This window comes from Phaenicophaeus curvirostris, chromosome 1 (assembly GCF_032191515.1).
Source record: "Phaenicophaeus curvirostris isolate KB17595 chromosome 1, BPBGC_Pcur_1.0, whole genome shotgun sequence".
NCBI lineage: Eukaryota > Metazoa > Chordata > Aves > Cuculiformes > Cuculidae > Phaenicophaeus > Phaenicophaeus curvirostris.
The window spans coordinates 86,563,264-86,586,370 of NC_091392.1; the positions used below are offsets into that span (position 1 = coordinate 86,563,264).

The 23,107-nt window shown below is 42.0% G+C and overlaps 1 protein-coding gene across 1 annotated transcript; it reads right to left on the reverse strand.

Annotated features, from left to right (window-relative positions):
* Positions 1–664: 664 nt before the first annotated feature.
* MAB21L3 (mab-21 like 3) lies at positions 665–15,790 on the reverse strand. The gene is made up of 7 exons (XM_069867126.1): positions 15,570–15,790; positions 12,600–12,740; positions 10,671–10,742; positions 7,897–8,188; positions 5,075–5,256; positions 4,142–4,336; positions 665–1,275 (listed from the first exon to the last, which is right to left on the reverse strand). The coding sequence occupies exons 1-7, from the start codon at positions 15,615–15,617 to the stop codon at positions 1,042–1,044; spliced, it is 1,164 nt and encodes a 387-aa protein (XP_069723227.1). The 5' UTR covers positions 15,618–15,790; the 3' UTR covers positions 665–1,041.
* Positions 15,791–23,107: the final 7,317 nt, after the last annotated feature.

Below are 23,107 nucleotides of genomic sequence, written 5' to 3' on the forward strand. Positions count from 1 at the left end.
TAAGGTAGGAAAGGAAAAAAAAAAGCCACTTTGGTTTTGTTTCAGTGATTTAATAACATTAAAACCAACATCCTTTATACTCACCCTAGAACTCTGTGCTTACGAAGCACTAAAACTGATTTTCTTTTTAAACATCCATAATATGAAAAGCATGGGGGGTTTTGGAGCTAACAGCTTTTGAAGAATATTCCCTTTCTGTACACCACCCAAAAATACATGTATGCTAACAATCAGGGAAAGACCTGCTCCTCCTCCAGCCTACTGGATGGACCCAGGGGTGGGAGCGAAGTCTATCTTCTCTGGCAAACCGCCGTGGTTGTATGGCACTAGCACAACTGACAAAGGCAAACATGAAGAAAACATATTTGAAGTAACTGGAAGGAAAAATGTAAGTGAAGGGAAGAAATATGAGGAGGCAGCAAAAACCACCATTCCTCTTGTTTCCCTTGAGCTATTCAACACTAGCAGCATGGTTATCTTTATACTGGAACAGGATCCTTTTTAATTGGAGATGGTCATATCGAGGTACCTCTGAGGAAGATTCCAGCTTCAGTACACTTTGGAAATGTTCTTCTACTCTTCTGCAAAGCTGGTCTGTGAGGTAAGTGGGGAATTAAGCACGTTAAACTTGTGAGAAAGGGGAAGGCAGCAACAATACATGTGCTAGGTTACACAGCAGGTAGGCAGCAGAGCAAGACTTCTCTGCACGATCCTTCTGCTTAGACGCCGCAAGACTAGAGACAGAGAACAAGGCAGTTGCCTGTTCTGACTGACACAGAAAGTTGGGTTTCACTGGCTGTAGCTTCCAGGCAGGCTGTCACTGTTGAAAGCAAATTAGATCAGCTGGGCATCAAGCGATACCTCCCATCAGTTTTCACCACCCACTGCTGCCAGCTTGACACTTCTCTTTCACGCTGCATGTGCCAACTGTCTTATAAAGCCAGCTGCAGCATCTACTGGAAGGACACAAAGAACAACCACAGGTGGGGAGAGGAGGTAGGGGATTGGCTCAGGGTTGGGGTGCGAAGGCTTTCTCCTGCCTTAGTCCAGGCGGAAGACAGGGTTCTCCAAGAAGACTGCAAGCTTGCTGGCCACCGAGTCCAGGTCACTGGTATTGGCATATTTGAACAGATTGGTGTTCTTGACAAAATAATGCTTGAGGAAATGCTGGCTTACACACTTGTGCAGCTTCTGCACCAGCCTTAGAAAGGCTTCAGGGAAGCAGCGCCAATCCTTGGTGCGTGGGTATTTTTCACACGTCCAGAATAGCACTGTCTGCAAGGAGCAGATGGGAGAGAAGAGGTGTTAGAGGTTCTGTCGAGGGCTCACACAGATTACTGAGGCAGTTCTAGTGTCAGTAAATGGCTGACAGACTTGGAAATCAGAGAGACCTGCACTGCTATCTCCCCATGTTAACATTTCTGCAACAGAGGTATCACAAACTAAAGCGTCCTCTGGGGATCAGGCAGAGCAACTCTGATGTGCCTGGTAAGGATGTCTCCCCAGAGGAGCCCCTCTCCATTGACTGGGCCAGGAGCCAAGGAAATTATTCTTGCTAAAATAGTCTATTTGCCATCCTCCAGCAGGAGCCTTTGTAGAAAAGACAGGCATTTTGGTCTGTAGAAAATTTCCTATTATACAAGTGTAGAAGCCAGTAGGTGCAAGGAGACAGAGAAGACTAGTCAGAATAATATAATTATTTGTTAGCTTCAGCTGTATTTGTGCTGAAGATGTGCACAGATCTGCGTCTCAAACGCAGAGATTCCAAACAACTATTGCAGGTGCAAGGAATGCTTTCTGGTCAAGTGCAACCTTTTTTTCCCTGACGCATGATAATTACAGTGTGTGCTATGTCCTATTCCCCCAGGTTTATTTTATGTGATTTCATGTTCAAGAAATCCATAGTTAAATTAAGAAAATGCATGTGATTATTGCTCTTGTATTATTTTTATGCTGCCCATGTTGCATTTTTTCAGAGTTCCCTATGACTGAGGAAAATTTTCTCAAGGTGCTTAGACTTACTGTACAAAAAAAGCCATACTGAACATCTTGGTCAACCTGAAATCAGTTTTTAGAGCACAAATTCACTCATATTGAGTTCAAGAATTCTGCTGAGTTCCTTACTGCCCTTTGAACCCCAATTTTATTTTACAAATTCAGCGACACAAAAAGAGACCCACAGACACCGTAAGATGTGGCCAACCTACAGCCTTCAACTCTTCTGTTTATTCAGAGGTAGAATTTCACCAAAATAAGGCACACTATTCTGGACTGGCTGGCTTGGTTTTTTTTCCTCCAGGAGGCTTTGCAATAGCTGTATTGCTGACAATTTTCTTCTCATACAGTTTTTCAAATGTAAATAATTTTTTGTTCACAGCTGCAGTAAGCACAGAGAAAATTTTTTAACGTTGCCAGGGAACAAAGATATAGAGAGGAATTCAAGCTGTAATTCTAAGACAGCTACTCTTTGGAGTTTTGCAGAGTGGTTACCTTTCATCCCACTAAAACTATCTCAGCAGGATCTGTGGGCAGAAGTTGCAATGAAGTTTCTGGAGGAAAGGAAAATAGCACTGCTCTTCCAGTCAGGTGACAAATAGGTGATCTATCCCCAGCATTTACTGAATCATCCCTAACAACCAGCTGTCTGTCAAAGGCATAGTTTTGCCTTCCAAAGTATACCTGGGTCTTTTGGACCTCCTGATCTTGAACTTAATTTCTATGGAGGTAAGCATAATGAGTACATTTACTAAGTCCTCTAAGGATTTCACAGCTTCTGGGGGAAAGGATTTTCTCTTTCACAGAGTGCCTTTTCATGTGGAGTCCTGTTTAGTAATAATTTTGGGATACTTCTAACAGGGGAAAACTGATAATGGGAAGAAAACTAACACTAAGCCTCTGCTCAGCTGCTGGTTTATCCACCAGCTGCTTCTCTTTCTTGTTTTTCTTTACTTTTCTTCTTTTTTAAAATTTTTTTTTAGATTTATTTCATGTAAGTAATGTTGAAACATTCCTTCTGTCTGGTAAACCAATCCTTTCTTGCACTAAAAGCATGAAGTACAATTACAGTAAAGCACTGAAGAGCTTCTAAAGAGCTTTTTATTTTGATCAAGAGTCCACGCAACATGCACCACTTCTTCAGCCAGAGAGAGAGATGGTTGCTAATGCTGAAATGGTTTTCCACTTTCTCCTACCTATGACAGTTTTTCCATCAGATTGTTCATATATGCACTAAGAATTTTTGCATTCTCCTAAAATATTATCTGCTCATTAACTCTCTTTTGTTGCTATCTTGACTTAGATTAGTCTCATGACTGTAATAGCACTTGGTGCTCACAACCTTTTCTTTGGGAAAAAATTTGGCATTGCATCTGATTTTGAAGACCAAAAGATCATTAACTACTGTTGAAGCCTGTTGGCTTGAGCTTGCAAGGTGGGAGAAGGTGGCAGGTTCAGGAGGATGGAGTCCCAGTAAACAGGATTGCCCTACTGTCTGATAAATTATGCTGCTTGTGGTCTGTCAGTATTTGCAGTTTTCAGATGTGGGGACACAGTCAGAGCAGAGCCTTCTATCTCTTGTTCACAAATGTTGTTTGCAGCCACCTTGAAACCTGAAGCAAGCGCAGGGAGGATGCTACCAACTCGTTACCTCTTTCTTCCCTTCCCACCCCAGGTGAAACTACATGAGAGCTGTTAGTTTGCACCTCATTCATGAAATAATATTCACCTGAGAGAATTTTGTTTAGTGCACATCCACAAAGACAAATGCACACATTTCCTCCAGAACAGTTAGATGGATATGGATGGCTGGGATAGTTAAAAAACAGGACATAACTGTGCAATTAAAGACAGTATTACAATACCTATGTGAAGCCAAAACAGAGCAGCGACCTCAACTCTAACATTATTTACATTGCTGCAATACTAATGTTCCTGCAGGCTTTAGTTTCTTGTTGAAGTTTGGAACATACATTTACTGAACTTCTTGCCACTGTAAATCAATGAAATCATACAGAAGTTTTGACAGTTACCTTAGAAGTTATATAGATGCTACAGTGATTCGTACCATGATATTTTGACATTACTGGATGGAATCCCCTGCAACAGATACTGAGAATGTTTTTTAGTATGCCGTGATGCCTACCTGAAGATGATAGGCTGTGATGACAGGCTTATTTCCAGCACACCAGACATCTTCCTTCATCTGCCTCATGACCCTGAAGCATTTCAAGCGACAACCACCATCTTCATCAAGCCCTTCCATGAGTATATGCTCAGCACGGGAGAAGCACAGCTGCCAGTGATAACTGGACCGGGCCAAAAGGTCGAAACCAAGCAACTGTGGACAAAATAGGAAGTGTGACAGCAGATTAATGGCAACTTTCCCTTATCAGCCTGGAGATATGTTACAAAAAGGGTGTCTGACATCACCCAAATTGTATTTTAAACAGGGTTAGCACAGGCAGCAAACATGGGTCATGCTCCCATGCCAAATGACTGAGCAATTTGTTGTATTTCCTCATGTGCTGATAACAGTTACACCACGGAGAACCAGCTCTGGAGCCACCAGGAGTATTGGCAGTGCTACTAAAGCAGAGGCACAGCGCTGCAGTCACTTCACCATGGAGCAGCAAGTTGTGCATGAGAGGGGAGTAGGACTGGAAAGTGTAACTGGACTTGGAGGAACGTGGTAACTGGGGCGAGCTGAAGTGTCACAATCCAGCCATGACCTTTGTAGTGAAACAGAGGATTAGGCTGGAGGGAAAATTGCAAAGTAGTGGCCCATTTGCAAAAGCAGAGCAGAACAGCAAGAATGATGGACATCAACACTGAGCTACACTGGCAGAGCTGTGTTTGAGAGACTCATGCAATAAACTGTTAACTCAGTTTTTCTTCTATAGAATTCAACAGTGCATAGAGGGGGGTGTGTTGAGAGGGAGGAAGGCAGAAATCCCAATGAAATCTGACAGAATACTTGGAAACATCACTTCTCTAGAGAGTACACCTTCCAACCATGCTGTTGCCTGCCATGCAGTCCTTCAGTTTGGAAACGGAAAGTGCTTTTTACACTGTTCACCTTGATGCGCTGCACTTTTTCCTGGGAAGGCCAACGCTTCAGACAACGAGGCCACCGGGCTTTCTCAGGCCAGCATGTTGGAATTTCCACAGCAGGGACCAGCTCCACCTCAACCTGGGATTCTGATGTTTCCACAGCCACGCGGACCACTGAGCTGAAGCTCTCTAGCACTGTCACTTTACCTGTAAAGGAAGAGCAAGAGAAGATAATAGAGGAAAAGGTTCCTGTCCACAAGCCAAACAAAGGGCTGTCTAAGGTCTTGCAGTTCTATTGTTCTATCTTAACACTTTCTCTTCTGTGGAAAAATTATTATTGTAATCTACACTGGGTAATGAGACCAGGAAGAAAATAAAGTAATCACTAAATTCTCAATTTTACTTTGTGTTTCCTTTCCTCTGTGGGTCCTCTTAAATCCTAGGAGCACCTTCTTAAAACTACAGATAGACAGCTGGTGCAACCTAACATTTCTAATGGTCCAGTACAAGGTCATCACTGCACATTAGAGAATGTGTAGAATGTTTTGTGGGGTATCTTAAGTTTTGTTTCTGGAGATGCACTTGCACACACAACAGTGCTGGAATTTATGGCCTCTTGTGCAGGGCAGCCATATGAAAGGGGCTAACTACTTGCCTCACTGGGACTGCTGAGCATCAAAAAGAGTTAGTTCTGTAGTGACTTGGAGGAAAGATGTTTCCTCAGTGAAAGAAGTGTGGCTCATCTCCAGGAACAACATGCTGTAAGAGAGCAGAAACGAATGAAAGTTGCAACTAATGGACATAGTGAGATGTGTCCTGTTGGTCCAGATATGTTCATGGAAGAAGTTTCTATCCCTAGCTTTCCCTATTACTCTGGCAGGACCACTGTCCCTTCAACTTTGCCAACTGAGCCAATGGTGTGATTATGCTTTAATCAACTGAAGTAAAAGACAGAGAAAATTACCACAAGCAGGTTGAATAGCAGTGTTTTAACCCACCTTGTTTTGATTGGCATGGGCTAAGAAGCAATACCACGAGGAACTCAAACAACAGACTTGAAGGGGCAGTGATGAACAGATGAAGTATCTGCCTGCTCCCAGTGGTAAATTAGTATCTCCTCCAGGAAGCGCAGGGGTGAATTACCTTGCAAATAGTGGAGTCCATCCCAACCAGAACTTTATAACCCTCAGTAAAACCTGCATGTTATCTCCCTGCTGAGCCAAGCCTGGAGCCAAAACAGGAACTGTATTACTCCCAAGCCCTCAACAGAGAACCCTAGCAGCTGAAAAGCATTAAAGCAACTGCTACGTCAGCATGTGAATACATTCACAGCATTTCCAAAAGCATCACAATTGGGCTACCTATTTTTCACCAATGAAAAGTGAGACACTTCAAAAACTCTGGTTTTGCTGGTGCTCAAAGAACTAAAAAACAGGGAAGCAATGAAATCAGGTAATTTTTTCCCTAACTTTAGATGTATTGTGGGATCATCAAGCCAAACTGTACTTGTCCACTACTAAATCATATCCCTGAGCTTTTCATCTACCCGTCTTCTAAATGCCTCCAGGGATGGGGACTCCACCACCTCCCTGGGCAGCCTCTGCCAGTTCCTGATAACCCTTTTGATGAAGAAATTTTTCCTAATGTCCAATCTGAACCTCCCATAGCACAACTTGAGGCCATTTGCTCTCGCCCTACCACTTGTTAATTGGGAAAAGAGACCAACACCCACCTCTCTACAGCCTCTTTTCAGGCAGCTGTAGAGAGTGATAAGGTCTCCCCTCAACCTCCTCTTCTCTAGGCAAAAATTCATAACACCTGTGAATTCATTTCACCTGTGACTGAAATTCAGAGTGCAATCAGATGAGTGGAAACAGCTCTTATTTCTCTGGAACACAGAAAACCTGTATCAGGCTACTGCTGAGTAAAGTTATCCTGGAAACATTCTATCAGAAGATATCACAGTCTGGATTTTATCATGGCATGATATCTTAATGTGAAAAGATGGACACAGACCATTTAGCTTGGACCAAGCCAACTGTTCATTAGCTGAAGTCTATGACATGCCTCTAGGATCCTAAGAATTATGCACGAGGATCATTGTTCAGGCAGCATCTTGTTACAGATGTTGCCGCTATGAAGGCATGTTGCATGCACCACCGATTGTGTTATGTCAGCGATCAGCACTTCCAATATAAATAGCCATGGGAAATAAGCAGCCACATTTTGGATTGCTCACAGAGGAATCTGTGCCACTGCTAAAAGCAAACTTCCTAAGTCTAGTTCTGCTGAACAGGACTGGAGTAGCCTGGGCACTGGGGAAAAGAGCACTTGGCTAAAGCAGCAGTTCTCCTACTTAGTTCCCACCACCCCATGCTGGAAAGCCACGGGCAGCTAAGGTTTCTTCAGAGCGTTATCTGCCCTATATGCATCTTCAAGCACTTTCTCCTCTGATTTATGCACCTTCCTTGTATCCAGTTTTCCTATACTATCTTCCTTGACAGTCTAGATAAGCTGCAGGTGCTGTAGTAGAAAAAAAAAAATTCCCAAACAAATACCTAAATGTTCTGAAAATCTGGGTTGCATCTTGGGTGATGTTGCTGGAGACCTTACCCGAATTCCTAAGGAACAACTTCTTGGGTATGAAGAGCCCAAGAATTATTTAATTTTAACTTCAATGCAGGTCTGCATGCATCACTACAATGGGCTAAAGGCTCCCTGATTTTGGAGGGGTAAATTGTTTTTGAGCTTCTGATCATGTGAGCCAAACTGTGTGTGCATGATTGTTTCCCTCCATCAGTGCAGAAGACATTCAGATCCCCTTATTCTTGTCCCCACTAAACTCACTGGAGATGTTACAGGAGACAATCGACTTTTCCACCAGCTCCCGGAAGACAATAAGGACTTTGGCTGGAACAAGATCGCCTTCGATGTTCACATCCGTTTCGTGCCATTGCTGAAGGCTTTTTGAGAACTGCTCCACCTCTAGCCATTGATGCAATTCCTCAGGGTCCCGCACGGAGGAGAGGAGCTTGGCTCCATGCACGGTGTAATAACGCCAGTGCCGTACCTGGCGTTCCCTGTACCCAGCCAGGCCACGCAGAGGGACTGTGATGAGGAATTGGCTGGGTGCTAAGACCTAGGAGAGTGCAAAGAGATTAAGAGAGCAGACAAGGGCAGATCTGTGACCCTGAAGCAGGAAAAAGAGGGTTAAGTGCATAATAGGTAAAACTGTGGGCTTTTGAGAGAAGGAAAAGCCAGGATAAGATGGGAATAATTGAATATAACCAGGACCTGTTCCATGCCTGTTTGAGGGGTACTTTGGAGGTACACAGACTAAAAGAAAATTGTCTGAGAAGGAGCCTGATGCAGCAGCCATGGCCCATAGAAGACAAGAATACACTGACTGATTTGCCACCACACCTGTCAGGGTTTCCCCCATTCCTTGTTACTTCTGGCCTGCAATTACATGAGATGTAGTAACTAGCTTCTTCCAAGGAGCAGGAAAGAGAGCATGTTTTGAGATCCACCAAAGAGAAATGAAATAGTGCAAGTTATTACCACAGAATAGCTATTAGAGATAAGCCTAGAGCTCAAAGGTAGCAATAACTATGGCAAAAAGTGTAGTTTCCTGATCTCTTTTGAAGTCTACTACAGACATTAGTAAAACGTTGGAATGGTTCATTCATGTCACATGTTTGACTGTCCTTTAAGAGACAGAGATGTGAGGCAAGTGACATGCCTGAGCTTACACATTACAGTGGCGCTTTCAGAAATAAACCTGGGTCTTGGCCAGCAATACTGTATGAAACTGCATCTCTTGCTGAGCAGAAGCCAGAAATGGTGTAAAGATGGAATAAGTAACCCATGGGCAACAAACCTTCAAACAGGCTTGTTCGCAAGACAGTAACTAGCCTTGCTTTAGAGTGACAATTTTGCAATAAAACCAGTATTTGCAAAGGGAGAATAAGGTGACAAATACCTTGAAACCTCCTACTGACCACAAGGCATAGCCAGCTATCTCCAAACAATGGTTTGGAAGCATTTGGCAACTATGGATCCAGATATTCAGAGAGGGTATTCAAACTTCTTCAGACTTGAAGAAGCTTTCCAACTCCACTTACTACAAAGCCTAGCTTACACTGGCATTAATAAGGTGAAGCTGCTGCATGAGCAGGATGGGAAGTTCAGCTGTTGCTGCAGGGTGGCTGCCTCGAGGCAAATGAAACACCCTTGTCACTCTCCTGTATTAATCCAAAACATCATGGTATTCTTCCTGCAGCTCAGCTGATTTAAAATATTACTGCAGAGATACAAGGGTCCTAAGTGCACTAACAGGCTTTGATTGCCCTGAGCAGCCTTTCTGGAGCTTCTACTCATGCTTTCTAGCCACCAGCCTGGGACTCCCATTTCAGCTCAACGCTAGGCTATGTCATAGGAATGCTGGTCTCCAGCTGTGTGACAGCTATGCCTGTGCCAGGCCACAGACCTTGTTGTCCTATCTTCAGGCTGCCTTCCCAGCATGACCTCAGACCTACCTGGCAATCAATAGACTGCATCTGACCACGGTTACTGCCGTTGGGCTAATCCTGACCTCAATAAGTGCTCCTGGCTTGACCTCAGACCTGCCTTGTAAGCACAGACTTGCCCAACTATCCCAACTTTTGGCTGACCCCAGCTGCCACGTTGCCATGCTCACCTCCCAGCTTCCTCTCCCACAGGGAGCAGCTGGTCTTCTCTGCTCCCTGGAAAGATATTTGAAATACCAAAGATGGCCAACAAGAAGCACAAAAACAGCAAAGGAAAAAAAACTTCTTTTGTCAAATATAAACCACCTCAAGGCGTATGGATACAGGAAGGATGACATTGCAGACAAGCTGCCCTGCACAAGCCAGTTTTGGTGGGGCTGAAAAATCCTGTGAGCAGCTCAGGAACAAAGTGTTAGGCTCCAAAAGGAAAAAATACAATAGCTGTCATGCAGTTGCTGCTCATTTCATTGTCTCGGCCACATTTGCAGAAAAAAAGTCATTCCTGCCCGTACCAAGATACTGACCTAACACTGGCACTCAACAGATTTTAAAGGGAAAGGTGTCATATAAGTGTCTTCAAATACAAGTCACAAGGTTCTCCCATTTGGGCTTTACCAGGAAACACCAGAAATCACAAGGCTGGGGATGTCAGTGTAAAATTGGGCAGCTGGTGTCCCAGTCTCACACCTATGCTCTGTTGCATGATTGTTCTTAGATGTCATATGCAGACCCTGGGCCTCAGAAAGTCATGGACTTGAATTTCAAGACCTTCCAATTCTGGGTTTTGTGTATTTATGGCCAATCCTTCTCTATTAAAAACCTTCCTGCTGTATTGAAAACCTTCCTGATGTATGCCAGACAATTGAAATACTGCCTCACTCTTGTGATCCTGGCCAGGATATCACAGGGAGACAGAAGCATTAGGTTAGGAATAAAATATTTACACTTTGAGCCAAAAAGCAAGTCACTTGTGAAGATGAAGAAAGAATGATGGGAGGATCAGTTAGGTGGGTGAAGTCTGAAGAAGAGTGTGTGTGAGGAGGAAGCAGGCACATGGACTGGCAGGGACCAGGTGGCAGGAAAGCTTTGTACCTGGATAGATGGGTGGAATGGGCGCTTCCCCTGAAGCATAGCTGACCACTTGGCCAGTAAAGCTGGCTGATCCTGAGAGAAGCAGAAAAGAAAACAAGAGATACACAGAAGAGAGAGAAAGCATGTGCCAGATCATTCATTCACAGTGCAAAGCTGCAAGCTTCCTTCAAGCCTGTTCGTTAAAGGAAAATCCCCACACCCTCAGCCATGATTATGGAGTTAACCACGCAGTTAAAAATTAGAGTTAAAAACGCCATTGAGTAGTGCCATGCTACTCATTACCCTGGATGCTAACCTGATCTTTACACCTTACTCAATCCTCCACAGTCTTTGCATCAGTTCTGCACAATTCGCAGCTGCAAAAATGGTGGGCCACAGCTAAAACCAAACACTTAAAAGTTTTAAAAATACAACATTCAATTTGTCCATCTGAATTTTATTTCTTTTTCCTTTTTTTTTCCAGAGAAAGATTTTGACTTTTTGTCCTCTGGGTTACAGAAAAACATGGAATATCTAAAGACTTTTCCTCTATATCCTCCATCCAGCCCTACATATTTAGAAGGAGGCTTGTAGCTTCTCAGCAAATCTAGACCTGTCACTGTGTTAAGTACTTCTAATCAGAAGCTGAAAGTTCTGCAAAGTTCTGTAAATTTAATTGACATGGAAAAAAGATGTTGCAAAATTAAAAGCAGAATAGTTAATATATTGGCTTCCCTTGACACAAGAGTCCTCTCTGTTATGTCAGCGGTGATATTAAAGTTTCTACTGTTTGGAAGCAGAAGAGCAAAAGCCATTAACCCATTTTACAGGAATGTTACCCAGGCCCTCCTAGCATGACTGTCACACATTTATATCACTGGGTTTGGTTAAGTATGAATAACAAATCAGGTTGTGGCACCATTTTATGTCACTGTTCTCATTCCTACCAGCAAGGCTGGATGCCCTGACATATGAAAATTCCAGAAAAAAAAATATATATGGACATTTTCATCCCCAGGGCAATAGCCACTGTTTAGACTATAGACTGGATGATTATATTCTGCCTCCACTTAGATATCCTTTCAGCATCTTGATGCACACAGAGTTCTCTCTTTTCAATAAGAGTTGCAAAAGTTGGTTCATGCTTTTACATGTTTGGTGTGTTTTTATCTGTAACTGGCTACATTTTAGCGTAATGATTGACTTAGCTAGAGAATGTAAACTACTTCAGATAGAAAAGGTAATTTTCATCTGAAGTTGCCATTGCTGTGATTGTTTCTTACATCCTCACACTAGTTATTTCTTGTGTCAAACAGCCATGGAAAATAACCAGTCTTCTGTCAGAGCTAGGATAGAATATTATTATTTTGGTATTTGGTGGTCTAAAATGGGGAGGCATTTAACTTCTCCCGTCAATAAGCATGTTTTTTCCCAGTAAAAAAGAAATTCCAATCCATTAACAAGAAAACCCATATTTTTCTGAAGTTTTCTAATGTTCATAGCAGAAGAAGGATGTAGGTTGGGTTTTTTCTCTTTTTGGTGAATTGAGAGGTTTTCCACCTGTGAAAATGAGTCATAGCTCATGAAGGCATGAGCATTTTTCTCTTATGCTACTGCTGCTCAAGTTTTTCTTTCTGTCTCCCGAAGAGCTTTGGCTTCTGCTTGCAGATTGACAGCTCTGGCAATAGACTCTCCTTGTAAAAGCAGCAGCTGTAAAATGAGGCTCTGCCTGATTTACTCAGCCCTCTCTGATGCTTCTGTAGTTGTAAGATGTCCTTGAGTAAGTGCCTATGACCCAGTCAGTCACGAGAATTTCTACAGTGATGAGTCAACAAATCATCTGTGGCATTTTGTGTGAGGTATGTGTCCATACAGACACTTACACAATGAAGAAATCACTTACTGACTGCCTACAGCGGCCAGAGAGTATACTGAAGCTCTTATTCATACCTTAATATTCTCATTGTGAATGCCAGAGTTGGAGATAGCCTGGAATCGTGTGGCCTTACAGCTGATTTCTGCAGTCAGTTGCTGGATGATTTTCTGCACCTCCTCCACTGCCTTGGAAACTTGATAATGTCGTGGTTCCACCTGTTGGTTCCAAGACAGACACTTCGTATTACAGGTAACTGTAGTCTTTGTCTCCAGCAGAAAACAGACAATTGACTTAAAGCATCCTGAAACATTTGTGCCTATGGAATAAAACTAGGAATAAAACTTATTGTTCCTTGTATGTTAAAACCGTCTTTCCATGAACCACAGCTCTTGCTTGTGAACGTTGGAGGGCCAGTACTTAGGACTGCCAAAAATTAATTGATATTTCCATACCAATATCATTGGATGGAAGAGAGAACTTAATTTTACTGATGAATTTGCTATTAACCAGACACAGTCTTTATCTATTTTGATGCAAAATACCCAGATATTCGACTGCATATACTTGCCATTTACAGAGCCATGATATGTTTCATTCAAAGAGCTGACAAGAATTCAAGAATTAGATACCATGTGTATGGGAATTAAGGTGCTTACACAATATGTTGAAAGCATCCTTATTATCTTCATATCTAAAGTACAGATGAGTGTCCATTCCTAGATGGTGAGAAGGCATCTTTCTGGAAGGATCCCCATTTGGAACTAGGTGTTTGTATGGCTTGATGGACAGTCCTTCAGTTCAGGCAGCAGTATCATGATTATTTATTAGAAGTTATTTCAGTGGAAGGTCTGAGTCTTAGAAGGACTGAGATGAAGTAGGGACAACTCAGAAAAATACAGACGAACCTGAACCTTCATATACTCCTTAAGATGAAGAGACCAGAAGGGGACAGTCAAAATCTGAACAAGAATATTCCATAGGAGGAACAAGGCGTAATCGTGTTAGTAAAGGACATTTAAATATTTCCAAAAGATCCTTACACATTTACCAAAGTAAGGAGGAGATTCAGCCACTGCTAACGACATACATGAAAACAGCCTTCATTACTTATTCATCCAGAATTATCTACGCAGGATGAGATACAAAGGCCATTTAATGTGCTTTTTTTTTTGGTGAACTAATGCTTTGTCTCATTTGGCTGAATTTCTTGCTTTAACTTTTTGGTTTTTTTCTTTTTCCTCATCATATTCTACTAAATCTCATTGTTTGGAGGCAAGAAAAAAAATTCAGAACCGGATGAGAGGTTTGAAAGGACTAGATCAGAAAGTGAAAACCCACCTGAAGCTAGAACTTCAGCTGGCTATTTGCAGGCATGAAACAAGAGTGTTTAGATCCATAACAGCTTGGTTAAAGTGAATGATCAAGCATAATTGCCACAGTCAAACATAATTGCTACAGTCTTTTGTTATTATCAAAGACCAAAGCAAAAGGAAGCAGAAGCATATGGAAGAAATCTTTTACAATAAGAGTGGTAAAACGCTGGAATAGGTGATCCAGAGAAATCATGGATGCTTCATGCCTGGAAGTGTTCAAAGTCAGATTGGATGGGGGCTTGAACAATTAAACCGATTAAGGTTTTATTATGAAAGGAAGCAGAATTGGGATTTACTGGGGACTGTTAGGAACATTTGGGTTTGTTCTAATTTATCCAGTCACATCCACTCCATATGCCCTTGAGTTTTCCATTGGGTGGCTTAAGGAAGAAATCTTTGGTATTGTACAGATCCATTGCGCCAGGTGGTTGACTTATTTTCAAAAGCAGGGAGCGTTTGACAAGCAGAACTGGGGCTGCCTGAAGGTTAGGCAGCCTCACTTGGACAGGAGACTCAGGAGCAGGCAGAAACTAGGCATCCAGCCATGGAGGGCTGCTAGAAAACAGACTTTCAGTAGAACCTAAAATATTGGCAACCATGAGCCTCACTTAACTACGCTCTGCTTCTGTTCCTTGTACTTATGGCTGTCATATGAGCATCTTCCTCCGCATGGCTTCCCTCTGTTCCCTCTTTTGTAGCTCCACTTCATAAATCCTCAGAGAAGTGTTCACTGTTATAGCTCACCGAACAGATTCTCATGGAATGATTTTCCGGTGCACAACACTGCATGGCTGAAAATGGAAGTTCTCACAGAAATGCACCTACTTGTCACCAAAATATTTCCACAGAGAAAACAAACCTATCTTTACCAGCCTCTTCATGGTACTAACATATTTCATACTTTACAGAAAAGAAAGCTTTACAGTTTTCCCATTTTGAGGTTATTTTTCATTTTCGTGTCCTGCATTCTGTTGGGGAAAGGAGACTATAAAATAATAACCAGCTAAGCTGGTGAAACGCATCAGCATTAAAAAATATTATGGCTTACTTGGAGATATTTTATTAAACAGTATTGTTTAATAAAACCGTTTTACTTCATTTCATAATGGTGGAAAAATATGAGTGCTTGAATATCTCATAAAATAGAAAACACAGTTTGAGCCTGCATGTGCTAATGAGGCACATTATTTTATTAATGGTGTATAGAGAAATATACTTAGCTGAGATGACAGACCAATGAGTAAATTTTAACAGTACCTCTCTTTCTCTCTCTCTCTCTAGTTCCTACACACATTTTTCTTAGGATTCAGTCTTTTTTTCTCAAGCCAAGACCAATGGACAAGGAGAGAGGCAAGGACCTTCCCTTAGATTAAGTGCTGGCCACTACAGCTAGTCTCGCATCTGGAATTACAGAATGGGAGCAAAAATTCAGGACATCTGAAGAAGAAGAGGACAAGCACCTTGAAAAATTAGGCTGTCAGCTGACATCCCCTGATAACATTCTGCGACAGAAACCTAGAAATCTCATTAGAAATACAGTTCTCGTGAAACTTAATCCAGTCTTGTCTCAGAAATGAAGACAGCAGGCAAGCAACTAACTGTCAAGTTTGGCACCCTTCAGAATCAACACCTAGTGTGGGAGACAGAAAATCTGGACAGATAAAGCCTTACCTTACTCTGGATGTAGATTTCTACATCTTCATCTGTGAATGGTTTCATGGCAAGACAGGATTCACTGCTCTCTGAAGTGTGAATTCACTCTTCATTCATTCACCTGCCTCTGGAAGTAAAGAGACACTTGGAGCAAGCTTCTCGGAGCCTTTGTGCCCTGTAAAGCTTAGGTCACCTAATTCCTCTGTGGACAAAGAGGAGGAGAGAGGCAAGGAAGTAAGCCTATTTTTTTTTCCTGGTCTAAGTTACACTGGCAACATCCACCTGCTTCAGAAAACTAGCTGCAATTATTATTTTCTAAGTTCAATCATTATTAATCATAATTTTAATTTTAAATGGTGGGTCTTGCATGCAGGCACACACCAAAATATCCCAGCTACTGCTCTGTCCCTGGTCAGATCCAGAAGTGCCTTTCAGATTGCACTGCAGATTCAATGTGCTTGTGCACAGCATTATTATTGTGTGCCACAAGTCCTTCCCCTGCTTCACTAGCCCTTCACTAAATCATTTCTTAATCGCTCTCAGCTATCTCTTGTTGACTTCAATCCACCCACTTCCCATCTGAAACAGCATGGGTATTTTGAAACTCAGATCATTAATTTGGGTTGCAATCTGCAGCCTCTGCTCCCCTCTCCTCTCCTTATATCTGCGCTCTCTCTCTGGCTGTATTGATAGTAAATATCCTGCAGCCCGTCCCCTCCTGTAGTTTGCTTTGCTTTCTTTACTGTAAACAGACAGAAAGCTGTCTCTTGTTTTCTGCCAGCAGCTCAGCTAACAACCCCATATAGATAATTCAGAGGGAAAAACAATTGATCAGGTCTCATTGATCCAGTGAGGGTTGGTGGCTTTTAGAAAAAAGGGTACATCAACACATGGAAGGGAGTGACAGGGTACAGAGATGAGATTCCATGCTGCTAAATGTCCCTTATTAAAGGAAGGCGCTCTCCACTTTCAAGTAAAATCATTATTTCACCCTGGAACCTGAACTTTGACATCCCTTGACTGATTTATTGCCTCTACAGCAGCTGGGAAACAATAGCACTTGGGTAGGTACTGTTGTCACTGGTAATCCTTCATGGTCTTTGTTATTAACAGTCAAAACCTAAGTACATTAATGAAGTACTAACATCTACAGGACATCTGATTCCCCAGAATCTACAAATCAAACCTCTATCTGTGCCTCTCAGGCATCTGCCTTCGTCTTTTTGCTGAGGGACATGTAGACATTTAATTCCCAAACCAGCTTCCATAGGAGCTGGGAACTGAAAAACATGAGCCCACCAATTTTTAGGGAACCACACCTCATCCTTGCTCACTTCAAAGCTCACTGGCTATCTTTCAGCATATGTGAGCTCTAGGGAAGCCAGACAAGAGGCAGTGTCTGAAAGAAGGTGAGTGGAACAATAGGTTAGGAAGGGCTTGCAGTGGCAAGCCGGAGTGGATTAAGTTCAAGCAGAGTGTGCAAGTGAGAATAAAGAGCTTTTGAAATGGTCAGATTCCATTAAAAGTGTATTCCTAAAACATTAATTCCCTCATGCCCACTCGGGCAGCTAGCTATACATACAGAAGGTGACTCCATTCATTACTTTAATACCCAGAACTTCAGATGTCTACAAGGAAGCGAGGGGAGATGAATGGTCTCACTTTCTTGAACCTTTGAGGTCTCTCCTCATGACAGCTGTCCAGAGCCATGGGTGCTGGCAGACAGATGAAAAACATGGTTTTTTTTCATTTTTTCTTCTATACAATACCACGTCTTGGGTTTATAACCCCTTTTGTATTGGGAAGCACCCCAAGAGGGTCTGGATGGAGCTGGTCCCTAGCTCCTCCTCAGAGTGAGGGAAGGTGGCATAAAGTCTTGGACAAAGACTGTCTTTTTGGTTTATGTTCAAGCATATTTAAGTTCAACTCCAGGCTTATGCTTAAATCTGAGAATCTCAGTACCAGTTCCTGCCTGCTCCTACCATCTGAAGAGACCAGATGATTCTCCCTTACCCTCACTGTTAAGGAGGTAAAAGGGGAGGTGACGGAGGACAAAGCAACAAGAAATCAAGTATCAAATGTTACATCAAACACTTTTTTTTTCTCAAATCTGAAAACTTCTTGCTCCAGCTGTAAGAATTTCCTGCCTCATCATTTCCTTGGACTCCAATGAATCCAAAGAAAGAAAGTCTCAGAAGTGCAGTTTCAAGAACTGGATGCAGGAGATCCTTGCAGATATACAACTTGTATTGAGTGCCTATAGATTTTATTATGCTACTTATAGGATGAGAAAAGTGCTATTTGACTGATAGAAAATACTGCAACCCTTGCACCAACAGCAAAACGTAGTGCAGGTTAGAGTAGCAATAGGCTCTTCAGTAAAGGGAAAAGCAGTATAGTGGTATGGGAAACAGCAGCCAGTCGAACCTCATTGTGGCAAATAGACATCACAAGGACTCTCCTTTATTACATGAGGACCAGATACCACAGGGCATAGGAGAAGAGTAGAGGCAGATGGCCATGTGTGAGAAGGAAATACAACAGAAATACTTGCATCACAAGGGAGAAAGAGAAAGGGGAGTGCAGAGAAAGAAACATCTGCAGACATAAAAAAGGACATAGAACCAAAGTGGAAAGAATACAGGCTTCTCCAATGAGATCTGCTGAACCGATGCAGTGTTGTTACAGTGAAACCTTCCTCTCTCTTCAGCCAGCAGCCATTGCTTTTGCAGCTTACCCTGTTCAAAACTCAGGATTTCTAGCTTGCCTCCCCCACTGACTTCTGATTAACCACCTGAATTCCAGAAGCAAACCTATGCTCCAGGCTGGTCCTTCCAGGGAGCATCTATCCTGACAGTGCTTGTATAGGAAAGTAAGATTAAAATGGAGAAAACCCCAGATGGAATCAATCTCCAACGGCTAATAAACAATCTCCTGAGAAAACATTTCCTTCTGAACCTATAACAACTTAATGTCCCAGGAATACCAGCAAGAGGGAGCGAAGAAAAGTCATTTCTTGTTCCTCATTCTTGAAGAAGCACAGAAGGAATGAACACCCCTCTTATCACTTAGACTCCCCTCCTTTCTCCAGAACCAGGCATATTTTTTAACTTGATTGAGAATATTTGCTTTTTGAGCAGCTTATGCATGGTTAACACCCTTTAAGCAGGGGAGACCATGGCCTGCCACAGAAATGTCTCTCTACAGACTATAAGCCAGGGCCATAAGTTCCCATCCAGCTCTCCTAAGTGTCAGCATGATGGCCAAGCCAGCCATAGGCTAAACAGATGAGAAGAGCTCGTAACTGCTTCATGGAGATAAAAAGCACCCCGCTGAAGCCAGGTGATTACATGAAAACCCAAAGAGAAAAGGCTTTTTCAATTGTAGTTCACAACCCATGAGATACGATGGATCTGAGCCCTGTAAATTGCTTTTAAGCTCTGTTAATTTAGGCAATTAAATTCCCCAAATATACTTGTTTCTAAGGAGATTCCCATCCACATTGAGGATGGCTACCTTTCTCATACCTGTGAATGCTTGTCTTTTCTCTTGATTTTTGGAAGAGGCTTAAGCCCCCATATTCTGGGCATATTTCTGAGAGGGAGGCTCACCCTCAGACAGTTCTCATTGAGGTCACTGCAAACTTTCTTCTCTCTTTTGTATCACTTCAGAGGATATTGGCATCACTTGCATAGCTAGCTGATGACAGACAGTCCTCAAAATTCTCTTTGATGAGCATTCACTGATTTACCCAACTATTTTCAAGCATTTTAAAACAACACTTCAATATCTTGGTCTTCTCAAGTCATAGTTCCCTTCCTGTGGATCTGCATATGATCATCTGAAATGACTAATCACTTCATTTGTTTTATTTCGGTGCACACCTCACAGTACCTTGTAATGGAGTTCAGTTCATGGCTTATTTCCTTTGTACAAGTGTCCTCTTTTGCTTATCAGTATTCCAAGAGGATTTAGGGATTTCCCAGTATCTGAAAAAATACTGAATCTATGATATATCACCTTCACTCATGTCTTTGGCAATATCAAGAAGTGAATATGATTGTGGATCTGTGTAACCCACATAAAAGCATTCTGTGAACATATATTAGATTGGCTCTTGTATCTTCTGAAGCTCCCAATTACTGATGCTTTCCATGCTTGCCTGGCTTTCCTTTCTTCACTCTTCAGTTTCATAGATACGATAAATATATTTCAAACCTATCATTGAAAATCATCTGAACTGTGAACTGTATAACAATAAAAAAAGTCACCCAACACCATGTAAATAAGAGCAGCATTATTAACTGTATGGGGATTACAGTTTTGTGGCCTTTTCTGTTTGGCAGTTATTTAGAAAATCCACTCATACGGAACAGTAAGCATGTATTAAAAAGCCTCTACTAAATCATACAAATGAGTCAGTCCAATGTACCACTTGTGATTCACAGATGATCTGCAGTGGCAACAAATAAGTCCCGTTGAAGATGCTGCCTTCCAGATGAAATACAACCCTTAATTGGCAGTTGCTAATGATGACCCATCACTTCTTGCTCTAATTACCAGAGGCATTAAGTCTGTTGCATTAGCTGAAGCATGTACTTGGGTCAAGAGAGACTACCAAAACAAATCATTCCAGTAGATTTAATAATCTCTGACAGTTCTCTTGCCTTCTTAAACTGTTGCCCCATTTCTCCCCATTAGTGGATTAAGTGACTGTACAAAATGAGTAATTGTAGCTTGGATCCCCTATAACATTTATGCTTTAACAGTCTTTAGCAGTGATGGCTCAGTATGGTTCAGAGTCTCCATTCAGAGGATACTAGCATAAAAAATCAGGCTTTTGGGGGCACAAGTTCTGTGGATTTATTTGGGCTTTTTTTCACATTGTCTTTTAACAAATAGATATGGGCAAAGGGGATGCTTCAATGACAAAAGCCTGGAATGGACTACAGGGAAAAGAAAGTGCTGCTAATTCACTGTGACAGCATCAGGATCACATGTGGACGCCAAATTGAAATGCTTCTCCAGTCATTCCCACCCATCACCGATCAATACTCAGCAGGCTCGAAAATGCTTCAGATGCCTGTGCTGCTTGTTCTCACTGCTGCACGTTCTCACATTAGCTTTGGGTCTGCACTTCGTATCAGATAAGTTAAAGGTTTATATCCTTTCTGAACTAAGCATATCATTGGACCACATCCAGTGGCTTATGAAGCCTGATATCTTTTTTCCACTTGCGGCCAGATCAGGCACATCAGAAAGAGGCAGAGAGCTTTTACTAGAAATTACTTCTCTCGGTCTGAGAAGACTTTTGAAATCTATAATTATTTAAAAACTGAAACTTTTCAGGATGCAACGTAGCATTACCAAAGAAAGTGATCACTCCATTATCACTAGCTGAGGATGCCAGTGGCCAGCTTCAACTAGCAAATTCACAAGAATCCAGTCAGTTTTGCACCTGCTATTTAAGAAGTAAGCTATGGGGTAGCAAACATAAATCATATAAGCAGGGCTTCTAGCATTTCCAAGATCACTGGCACTCAGTGTGGTCAGCTGTTCAGAAAGTCTGCAAATTTCCAAGTTCATAATGATCACCTTGGAGGGTGATAGAGGGGTAGGAACTAGGGAGCCCTGGCTGCATCAACTCCAAGGCTCACAAGAAAGTTGACTGAGATGTTGGGCATTTTGGGCTCTAAATACATGTACTGTCCTCTGGAAGTTCATTGAAATAGTACAAGATCATGGTTTACATATAAAACGTTTCATTAGACTGTTTCCAAGCAGCTGCAAAGGACATTTTTCCTCTATCTCTGTGTTTTACCTATCACTAAACTACAACCACTAATCTCATTTCAATCAGGATGTCTCACAATCTTGAAAAACTACCTGTGGCAAACTTTCATAAAACAGGAGCCTTCTAGCACTTTTATTTATATACCTATGTAAATACCCAAATGCCAAAGAGGAACTACTCAATAGCAAGAAGCTCTCACCAATTTAAACGCATGGATAGAAGAATGGTGGCATCTGGAGAAAACATGTACAACTAGAAAAACATAGTGCTGGAACTCTTGGCAGGTGAGAAAAAGCTGCTTCATTTTTCATATCAGCATAGGTTTGCTCAGCTCTTGGTAGAGTGATTATTTTCAGCTAAGAAGAAAAAGACTTTAAATCTAAGGCACGATAACTCTGGGATGGACAGACCACAGCTGAGCCAAACCAAGGAGCACTCTTGCAATGATGCTCTATCTCTGCTAGGGGCAGAATCAGACTGGACCAGAGCACTTCCAGGAGCTGGTATTTTTCACGTGGCTTCCCTCCAGAGCCTAGTATTTTTACACTTTGCTGTTATGTCCAAATTGACCCAATTCAGAACTTATTGCTTGAATCTACAGCAGTTCGAAGCAAATTGAATAAATCATCAGTGCTAAGTGAGAATAGTCACTCCAACACAAACTCACTTGAGAGAGAGAAGACTCACACTAGCACCCTTGTTTATGTGCTTCATCCAGTGACTGACTAGTAAAAAATGTGCAGGCATTCATTTGAGACAGAACTAGAAATAAGGTCTCACATTTAACAGGCCAATGACACCTACATACCTGTAAGATCTATTGTTTTCTCTTAATGAACCTATAATTATTGGCCTGGTCCTTGGGAGCTACTTCTGAGCACTGGGAGATGTATTTGTATGGGAGGGGAGTGAGATTAAAAACCGACAACAAATAAACAAGCAGTGAAAAGTTCAGCAAGAGCTTCAACATTAAAGCTGTTGTGGCTTTGTATGATCTTGGTTAGTGGTATAGATAATCTACTGTAAATGATGTCTGATCAAACTTCTCAGCTTGTGTCAATGTCACACACACAGGTAACAGAAATCAGCCTTACAGGTAATAGGCGATCCCCAGGATATGTCAATTTGGACACTGTATTTTGTTCCAAGGCTAACACGGCATTGAGAAGAGAATAAAAAGGAGAAGCTGAAGAAGCAAAATGTGTTAAGAAAGAATTTGTAAGTATACCTTTAGGAGTGGCTTGAGAGAAGTGCAGGGAAAGAGCTAGGCAACTGTGTGTTTTGAGTGGAAAGAAGGAAGAGGAGGAGAGAATCATTAAGAAACTCTACAGTGTGAGGGCCCCGAGGGAAACATTTGCCATGAGGGAGCAATTACACTACAGACAAGAATAAGAGCAACAGCAGACACAAGAAAAGAGATGCTCTTTATTAGAAGCACAATACATGTACCACAAAGCTCATCAAGAGATTCAGCAGACAAACTATAGTGAGAACCAGCCTCATATGAGAGAGGATCTCAACAGAGGCTTCAGTCATGTCTTTTCAGAGAGTTTCTAGACAGATCAGATCACGACCTGCATCACTACACACTCCAGCTTCAGTCACTGAAAAACAAGCTAAGTCTCCAGCCCAAGCTGTGCCTGGCAAATACGTACGCTATTCTTTGAGTTGGTGACTTGTAAAAGCATCATCATCAAGATCAGGCAGCAGGAGAAAGGAGGAATGCAACTGTGCTCTTCAAGAAAACACTTCACCCTCTATC

Excerpts from the sequence above, each read along its gene's own strand:
- MAB21L3 (XM_069867126.1), bottom strand. The coding sequence starts at position 15,617 with ATGAAACCATTCACAGATGAAGATGTAGAAATCTACATCCAGAGTAAG. Across the intron at positions 5,257-7,896 it reads TGTCTCCTGTAACATCTCCA|GTAAAGTGACAGTGCTAGAG; the intron begins GTGAGTTTAGTG and ends CTTCCTTTACAG. Across the intron at positions 4,337-5,074 it reads AAAAAGTGCAGCGCATCAAG|TTGCTTGGTTTCGACCTTTT; the intron begins GTGAACAGTGTA and ends TTTTGTCCACAG.